The sequence below is a fragment of the Marmota marmota genome, unplaced genomic scaffold, assembly GCF_001458135.2.
Source record: "Marmota marmota marmota unplaced genomic scaffold, marMar, whole genome shotgun sequence".
Classification (NCBI taxonomy): Eukaryota; Metazoa; Chordata; class Mammalia; order Rodentia; family Sciuridae; genus Marmota; species Marmota marmota.
In genome coordinates, this window is record NW_025999842.1 from 6,514,708 (window position 1) to 6,524,707 (window position 10,000).

A 10,000-nucleotide genomic window follows, 5' to 3' on the forward strand; every position below is an offset into this window, starting at 1 on the left:
AAGCCAGACTCAGCAAAAGTGAGGCACTAAGTAACTCAGTGAGATCCTGTCTCTAAATAAAATGCAAAATAGGGCTGGGGGTGGCTCAGTGATCAAGTGCCCCTAGGTTCAATTCCTGGTACCCCTCCGCCCTTCCCCAAAATATACAGTGCTCCCAGTGGTGACTCTTGGGCTGTTGGCCTGCAACAGATTGGCATTGTCAAGGTCAGCATTGTTAACATTAGGATCCCTTCTTCTTCTTCTCCTTCTCCTTCTCCTTCTCCTTCTCCTTCTCCTTCTTCCTTCCTCCCTCCCTCCCTCCCTCCCTCCCTCCCTCCCTCCCTTCCTTCCTTCCTTCCTTCCTTCCTTCCTTCCTTCCTTCCTTCCTTCCTTTCTTCCTTCTTTTCCCAGCGGCTCTTTACTACTGAGCTATATCCCAAGCTCTTTTATTTGATTTTTATTTTGAAATAAGGTCTTGCTAAGTTGCTTAGGGTCTCACTAAGTTGTTTGACTAGCCTTGAACTTGTGATCCTTCTGCCTCAGCTCCTAAGTCACTGGGATTAGGCATATACCATCATGTCCAGCTTGGAGAGTTAGTCTAGAACATGGAAAAGGAAAGCCCAGAGAATAAGAGGAAGTATTATACCAGTTTCAGCCGGGGAATCTTGACCTAACATGGATACTTGTGTTGCTTAGAGATTGTATATTTGCCTGATAGTGATAATTGACCAAGTGTCATTTTGGCCTAGATGAACTACTACATAACATTATTCACATCTTTTTTTTAAAATCCCTCATTCATCAAAAATGATTAATTTAATCTTCAGGTGTTCTTATGCTGATAACAAGATACTCTGCATGGTACATATAAATGTTCAGGTCACTGGATACCTATACTATGTCTAGGATACCAGATACCAGCTGTAAATTAGTTGCCATTTTGGTATATGTACTTTCTTGTGATGTTGATGAGCATCAGCTACTGCCTGCATCTGATTGATTTTGTGACATTAGAAAGATTGGAATATGGATAAATGTTATCAAGTTAATATCATCCTTTGAGGCTTCTTTAGTAAATAATCATCTGTCTTTTTACTAAGGACATTCTGACCTTATGGTCCCTTTCAAACTGTAACAAGGAGTTCCTATTACTTTGAAACTTAATTCGAATTATCAATCATTGCAAGTTCCTTACTATCCTGCAAGGAGAAAAATGGAACCATCCAAGCATTTTAAAATAAATTAGAATGTTTTTCATTTTAAAATAAGGGACATCTTTATTTTTCATTTTTGTTACTTTGAAAATTACCAAATATAGTCCTGATGGCAGTTTTCTTACATGAGTGGAACATGGTGGTCCTACTAACTGTGCTGTAGAAATTGGGCACTGATTTCTCAACTGTGTTGTTTCCCAGATTGGGAGGTAGCCTGCTGCAAGTATATCTGATTGCTTTTCTGTATTGCTTTGTTTTCATAGGAATTAAACTCTTCTTATTTTAATCAATAGATCTTTTTAATATTTGATGGAGGAGAAATTAACACAATTACTAACATTAGATTTTAGAAAACATTTCTATTTCAATTTTCTTTGCTACTAATCATATCTCTGTGGTTAATAATCAGTATATAAATGACAAATATCTGTGCTCTACCTTGTGTTGTACAAGACAGATGTATGTAGATTATGCTTTTGAGGTGCTTATAATTTAGTTATCAATTCTTTCTTGACATTTGTGGATAAGGACTTTGCAATAGGTTTTAAATTTTGGACTTCAGATTGGGAAATGACGGTGGGAAATAAAACCTTGTCATTAGTTTTACTCTAATGATATAATCCAGACATACTTGGAGGCCTAATTCACTCTAAAAACCCTCATTTACCTTGAACACTGATATGTAGTCTGCAGAGTAAGTAACGATACTGTTACTCATGAATGTTCCAAATTCAGCTACTTAGCCTTCTCAGTTTCCCTGTTGGGTTTTTGTTTTGTTTTGTTTTGTTTTTCTGATTTATTTTTATATTTATTTCATTATTTAGGAGATTTTGTACCAGTAAGCAATCCTGAGGGAAATTTTAAGATATCCAAACTCCAAGAAGTAGAAGATCTTTTTTTATTGGCAGCTGGAACAGGCTTCACACCAATGGTTAAAATACTGAAATATGCTTTGATTAATGTACCCAGTCTCAGGTATGTAATTTTACCTCTGTCTACTGTTGTTTGTGAGGCTATTTTATTATTATAAGGTATTCTAAATTGATTATTCACTGGACCTTAATAATCTTGTTCTCATTCCTTCATTTATCGTTTCTTACTTAGACTCTTCTAATCCTATTTTTCTAATCCTATTTTCTTAATTTGATTCTTTTATCTCATTTTAGTTTTTGATATTTTTGGTTAGCTAATTGGTACGAAAAAGCTTGCACCCTAGTTCAATTAGACTTTCCCCTTGTGCATATTTTAAGTTTAATTAGTTGCATTTAATGAGTTTTTTTTTTCTTTTAAGGAAGGTGAAATTGATGTTCTTCAATAAGACAGAGGATGATATAATTTGGAGAAGCCAATTGGAGAAATTAGCATTTGAAGATGAAAGGTATTATACTGATTGTAACTCTATTAATACCATATAGTACATGCAGGCCTTATGTCCTTTGACTAAAAATTTGAATTGACCAGAAAACTTCTTCAAAGAAAAAGTAAACTAATTAATAAATCTATAAATATAAATAATGGTAATTCTCCCTATTTACCCCCAAAGAAATACTGTCTGATAAGATCCAAATTAAGGGCTAAGAGGTGTAGCTCAGTAGTAGAGTGTTTGCTTAGCATGTGCAAGGCCATGGATTCAAATCCCAGCACCAAAAAATTAAAATATATAGTGGTGTGTCTCTGTGTGTGTGTGTGTGTGTGTGTGTGTGTACTCAGCAAGATATATACATATCTATCTCTTGAGTTGGGTTTAGTGAAAATATTCCTGTGTAGTAGTTAATTTGTTAATTCAGGATATTCTTGTATAATTATTATGTGTGTGTGTGTGTATACTGGGGATTAAACCCAGGGACACTTAACCACTGAGCCACATCCCTAGACCTTATATTTGTATTTTGAGACAAGATCTCACTAAATTGTTTAGGCGTCACTAATTTGCTGAGGCTGGCTTTGAACTTGCAATTCTCCTACCTTAGCCTCCCCAGCAACTGAGATTATAGGCATGGCCCAATTGATAAAATAAATTTGATGAGAATGGATTAAGCAAAAGGAAACATGTTATAATATTTCTTAGAGCCTTTAACATGCTAATATCCACTGTGATTTTCAAAGAGTGGGATATCTTATGCAGCATTTAGCATTTTGTCGTCATTGTTGTTTGTTTGCATTAATTCTTATTAATAGACCGGTCACTGGTATCCTCAGTATATACCTTAGGAAATGCTGGTATAGTCAATAGGAAACAATTCATGTCAAGCTGAATCCAAAGACAGAAAGGAGAGCAAAGTGAGAAGTTATTTTATTGAAAAAAAGCCTAGCATAGTCAACTGAATATAAGAAGACAATTTTTTTTTCCGCTACCAGGAATTGAACCCAGGAGTGCTTAACCACTGAGCAACATCACCATCCGTTTTTTTTTAAAAAAAAAAAATATTTTTAGTTGTAGATGGACACAATTCTTTCCTTCCTTCCTTCCTTCCTTCCTTCCTTCCTTCCTTCCTCCCTCCCTCCCTCCGTCCCTCCCTGAGGATTGAACCCACTGCCTCACATGTGCAAGGCAAGCACTCTACCACTGAGCTACAGCCCCAGCTCCCCCAGCCCTTTTTAAATTTTTTATTTTTGAGGCAGGGTCTCACCAAGTTGCTTATGGCCTCACTAAATTTTGGAGGTTGACTTTGAATTCCTGATCCTGCTGCCTCAGCTTCCTGAGCTGCTAGGATTATTGGCATGCACTACTGCGCCTGGAAAAGAAGATAGTTTAAATGAGGCCATATAGCACATCTTCCCTCAAAAGATGTGAGAAAGGAGATTCAGAACAAAATTTTTTTTTCATATTCAATCCATATTTTTATTGTGGTTACAGATTATTAGATGTCAGTGTTTGTACACAAAGTCTTTTATTTAATTAAATTTAGATCTTTATATTTAGATCACAGAAGGCAATGATTCTAAGTTTTCACAGCTGATAGACAAAAACTTAGCACCTGGCTTTCTTTTTCTTCCATGTGGACATTGCTGAGTATTTGATTTTCCAATATTTCAGAACAAATTTTTTACCAGAAGAGTGCATAGGACAAACTATCAAACTGTCTGAAGCATTTCTGTAATCATTTAGAGCTATTTCTGGGCTGGGGATGTGGCTCAAGCGGTGGCGTGCTCGCCTGGCATGCGCGCCACGCTGGGTTCAATCCTCAGTACCACATAAAAATAAAATAAAGAACCCGGGCCGCCCGCACGCATGCCAGGCGAGCGTGCTACCGCTTGAGCCACATCCCCAGCCCCAAGTTTTTTTTTTTTTTTTTTTAAAAAGACATTTTGGGTGTTTTTTTGAGATAGATCCCTTAAAGAAAAAAAAAAATCTTAAATTTCTAAAGGAAATTTTTCATTATTTTAATGAACATTGTCTATTAATAGGAGTTAAACTTGATCTACAAATTAACTCCTAAAAAAATGAACATGTAGACAGTCTTTCAACATGAAGTGTCTTTTAACAAAGTCACCTGTGTTTTGTTTTGTTTTAGTCTACATAATTTGGGTTGGTGGAATTACATGGGCTGTAGTATTATGGATGAGGAAAGGTCCCACCCCACCCCCCACCCCCCCGTTTTTTTGTTTTTACTATGGATGCCTGGCTCTAACAGCACTCACCAGATGAGTGATACTTCTTCCGCCTGCTGAGAGAAATGATAGTGTTCAGACTTCTAAACTGTCTTTATCCTCTTTATTCTCCTTCTCTTTCTCCTCTTGCTCCCTGGCTCACTCACATGTGCGCTCGCTCGCTCTCTCTCTCTCTCTCTCTCTCTCTCTCCCCTCCATGACTTTTTTCTGGAGTCTCAGTCCTCCTAACTGGAGGCACTTGGTTGGAAACTGATTCATGACCATGGACTCTTGGTGTCTTTTGACTTACATCAAGTCAAGCCCTTACTGGAAAACAAAAAGTCCTTGCCTGTGTAGATGGCTTGGTAACATTTATAAAGAATTTTACTATAATCTGGGGTTTTATGTAGAAATAGGAGAATCCTAGCCTGAAAGTCTTATTGATGGATTTTGTTAGTACTGTTCAGTCAAAAACATAATTGCATGTCCTATACGTAAAAGGAAAGTAAAAGTTCAGATTCAATATCAGGTAGTTTTAATTATAGTCACATTTGTATTTTAGTTAGCATTTAAGATATTAATTTTTAAATATATTTTGAATCACCCTTTCCCACATCTTGACTCCCCTGTGTCACTTGTAGTTCTTGATAATAAAGTTTCTGATGACAAATGTGTTTACCTGAATACATTTGCCTGATTCAATTATTAAATAATGTAATAATTTTGAAAATGCTCTGAAATTCTGTAGTTAAAAAAAAATTAAATACTGTCTAGAATTAGGTTTAATCTTTCTTCCAAGTCCTTTGTGGAACAAGGAAGGATAGGAAGGGTAGTAACAGAGATCGGTATATGATCTAATATTTTCATTTTTTTCTGGTCCTCAGGGTTTATCCAGATAATATTATTAACAAATAAAATTCTTTGAAATATCATTATGAAATGGAAACTTGTTAACCTTGTGACCTTGGGCAAGTTACTTTTTTTGACTGGGCCTCAGTTTTTTGATCTGTAAAACAGACACATTAATACTCCTATCATAGGGCATCTGGATTCATGTGTTAGCATATGTAGATGCCTAGTCCATAATTAGCATGTTTGTAAAAGTTGCATTTATTCATTCCTGAAATATGTGTGAGCATCTACAGTGTGCCTCTCTATACACAGGGGCACAATAGTAGTAAGATATTGTGTTGCCTGTTTTCTCATGCGGAGCACAAAGAGTGTCTCTTCATTTTCCCTTATTGCTCCATTCAATTAAACTGAGGGAAAAAAGGAAATTCAGAGTCATTTTTAGAATGTTTCTATTTCAATACAATTTTCATGGCACTAAGTATGAAATCTGAAAAGAAAAAAAGAGTCAGCTTACCTGAATTTTATCCAGGTATGTTATTATACTTAACTGTTAACACCAGAAGTTGGGATTCAAAGTCTAGCAAAATCTTACACATTTTTTTTAAGAAAAAACAGTAGGCAGATATGTGCAGTAGTAGATCTAGTTAATTACTATGTGAAAATGAAATGAAATTAAGTTTCATTTCATTTTCACATAGTATTAAATTTCATTTATTTTTTAAGATAATGTCACAGTGACTATTATTATAATTGTATTTTCTACTTAGTGTATTCTGTATATAAAATATTTTCTGTTTCAGTGATTCTCAACGTAGAGCAACCCCAACATGCCTCAGGACATTTATGTTCAGGGATGTTTTGATTGTCACAATTGGAGTGGGGAGGTGATACTGACATCTAGTTGGAAGAGGCCAGGAATACTGTGAACTTCCTAAAATGCACAGAAAGGCCCCCAAAACAGAACATGGAACTCAAAATGCCAATAGTGCTGTTTGGGAAACCCTGCAATATATGCAATATAACGTGATTTTTAACAATGGCATTATATTAAATCATATGAACATATCATAATTTAACTAATCCCCTACTATTTGATATAGTGACTAAAAGTTATTCTGTACTTCCTCTAACTATTCAGAATAAAAATTTCATCAGAATAATCAATAGATCAAAGTGTTCTAAGGCTGTTGATACATTTTAACAAATAGTCTCTGAAGAGTGAAGTTATTGTGTACAATACACTTAATAGTGGTTTTTTTGTTGTTGTTGTTTAAGAGTGGATAGAGGGCTGGGGATGTGGCTCAAGCGGTAACACGCTTGCCTGGCATGCACGGGGCGCTGGGTTCGGTCCTCAGCACCACATAAAAATAAAATAAAGATGTTGTGTCCACCGAAAACTGAAAAATAAATATTAAAAAAATTCTCTTTCTCTCTCTCTTCTCTCTCTCCTCTCTCTTTAAAAAAAAAAAAGAGAGAGAGAGAGAGTGGATAGAGAGATCAGTGATTGAGTAATAGGGGAAGGGGAAAGAGAAAGGAAGGAATTCCAAGCAGCAAGGAAATGAATCACAAAGGACCAAGGTATATTTACCCAGTTATATCCACCAAGAGAAGATTGTGTACTTTAACTTAGATTTCTATGCTATTTGCAAAATGTGTTTGACACAGGAAAATATACAAAATAAGACTACTCTAGTGGTGAAGAAGTTCTAAAGTGCATCAGTAGCTGTAGATTCTGTGCACTGAGAGGAGAGTAATCACACTTTTGTGAGAATAACGATATCAGTGCTTCATGCAAGAACTGACTTTGAGCTGGGCTTTGGAAAACAAAATAGCATGTCTGTGAACAGGAAAGGAAATGTTGGTAGTGGCAATAAAGACATAAGGGCCAGAATGCTCTGATGTTTTAGTGACAGACCATAGTCCAGTTTTGTTCCTAGTATTTTCTTTAGCTAGAAAAACAGGAAAAGATGGAGCCTTAAGTATTCTGAAATGGTAGTCTGTTGGAGGAACCATTGAAGCTTTTAAAGCAAAGTTGCAAATTTGAATCTGGGTTTTTAGCATTACTAATATGTCAATGGTGTGTCAGGTTAAGGCTAAGAGTTGTGTTTTAGACAAGAGATGTAGGACCTGATTTGGAGTTGTGGCAGTTAAAATGAAAAAGTAGGAGACATGCAAGAAATAGGAAGGAGGGGATAGATTTTGGAAGCTAATTGGCTGGAGGAGGATATTTGTTGGATATTTAGGCTCTTGATTTACAATGAATGAGTACATTTCAAGTCTTTTTATCTCAGGTAACCATCAGTCTAATTTAAAATAAAAATTTCTAGCAAGCTTATTTACTTTCATTGACATTTTAGACCTCATAGGCATTCATCAGAACAAGCCTGTTCTTTCTATCTCTATCTCCCTCTCTCCCTCTGTGATGTTTTGCATTTTATGGGTAATCTGAATTTATTTCAAGAGTCCTGGTCCTCTCTGGCTCTTTTGAAATCATAGGGCAGACAGGGAGTTTCAGGATGTTTACTCATTCATGCATCTAGCAACTCAGTATTGTAATTGTTTAAGATCGCAGGTTGGCCTTCATTCAGAAAAATCCAGGACAGAGGATTCCACAGGCACAATCTTGATATGTTATAAGAAATCTTTTATTAAAGAAATCTTGATCTTAACTTAGAATTGTTTCTGCTCCAATTTGAGCAATGTTACTTTCCTGTGACGGTTAAGCAGGATAGTAGCCTCCAATAATCCTTAAATCTTACCATGCTGTCTGTTCACTTTTTCCATTATGTGCGTAAAATGGGACCACTGTGTGAATAAATACAATATGCACAAGGTTATTTTATTTATGTGTTTATATAAATATCTCAGTTATTTATCACCATCTAGTACATGTCTTTAGAAAATATGCCTCTAATTAGGCTTTTTTTTGCAAGCATCTTAATAAAGGAAAATTATGAATAGCTACTTATTACAGATTACAGGGACTTTGGCATTCGTTTATATATTTTAGCAATTTTATTTCAGTGATAGGTTCATTGGAAATGGAGCCAAAGGAGAACATCTGTTACTTTTTGATCTTTTAATTAAACAGGGTACTTTCCATTTTTTACTCAAATGTCTAGAATTGGAAGACAGTAGTTCTTCAGTTGCTATTGGGTCCCCTTTGATAATCTGTTGAAATATTATGAACCTTCTTCCCAGAAAAATGCACTTATTAAATCATACACATTTACATATATAATTTCATAGATGACAGCACATGGCGTTGTTTTTCCAAGCACAGATTTTATTTTTAGAGAGTATTTTATAAATCAATTCCTTCATTCACTTGATGAATATTTTCTGTGCACTTATATTGAGCTAGACCTGTGTGTAGTATTGAACAAGGCAGACAGTGACTCTGCTCTTATGGAGCAGTAAGCAAATATACTTTCTGAAATTATGTAACATTATCTTTTTTTAAGTTCCAGGAAGGAAAATATAGGCTAGTGAAAGAAATTATAGGTTAAGTATCAAGTATTCAAAATGCTTGCACCAGATTGTGGAGATTTTCAGATTTGGGAATATTTGCATAGACTTACTGGTTGAGCATCTCTAATCTGAAAATCTGAAATTTGAAATACTCCAAAATATGAAACTTTTGAGAGGATCATGTTGGGGCTCAAAAAGTTTTGGACTTTGAAACATTTGGGGTTTCAGGTATTCAGATTGGAGTTGTCCATCCTATGTTTGATGAGGCTATTTTGTGTAAGGTGGATTCAAATCTCTGCTAATACTAAATGAGGAACTTTGAAGGTAAGAACTAAAATATAATTCTGTAGGTGTTTAGAGTATTAAAAAACGGGGTGGGGTTGGCGTAATGGCTCAGTGGTAGAGCACTTGCCTTGCATGTGTGAGGGCACTGGATTTACTTCTCAGCACCACATATAAATAAATGAATAAAATAAAGATCCATCAACAACTAAAAATAAATTTTAAAAAACATAGATTGTTAGGATTGTAAGAGATTATGTAGTTTCCCATCTCATTGCACAGATGAGTCCATAAAACCAAGAGTCTGGGATCTGTACACAGAGCTGTACTATTTCTCTATCTCCCTGCTGGCACTCTTGTTTGGTCTGCTGCCTAGGCCAGGATGATCACTTCCTGGAAACCCTAACCCAGTTGAGGCACAGTGATGTGAAGGCAGTGATGCCAGCCATGTTTTTTTCTCTTCTCATATTTGGTTTCCTTGTTCCCTCATATGAAGCTGTTCACTTCAACTTTTTCCTAAGTGTATATTAACATAGAACCAATTTCAACTATTCTTCAGAAGTATCTCAGTTACTAACTAGAATATGTAGAAATGCATTTTATTTGATGCT

The 10,000-nt window shown here is 35.6% G+C and overlaps 1 protein-coding gene across 2 annotated transcripts in view; it reads left to right on the plus strand.

Annotated features, from left to right (window-relative positions):
* The window catches only part of LOC107153521 (cytochrome b5 reductase 4), a 79,829-nt gene that overhangs the window by 64,352 nt on the left and 5,477 nt on the right, over positions 1-10,000 (plus strand). For both annotated transcript variants that reach the window (XM_048804283.1, XM_015499068.2), the window contains 2 exons: positions 2,018-2,168; positions 2,485-2,571. In XM_048804283.1, the coding sequence (XP_048660240.1) occupies positions 2,018-2,168; positions 2,485-2,571 (238 nt within the window). The remainder of the gene's footprint in view (positions 1-2,017; positions 2,169-2,484; positions 2,572-10,000) is intronic.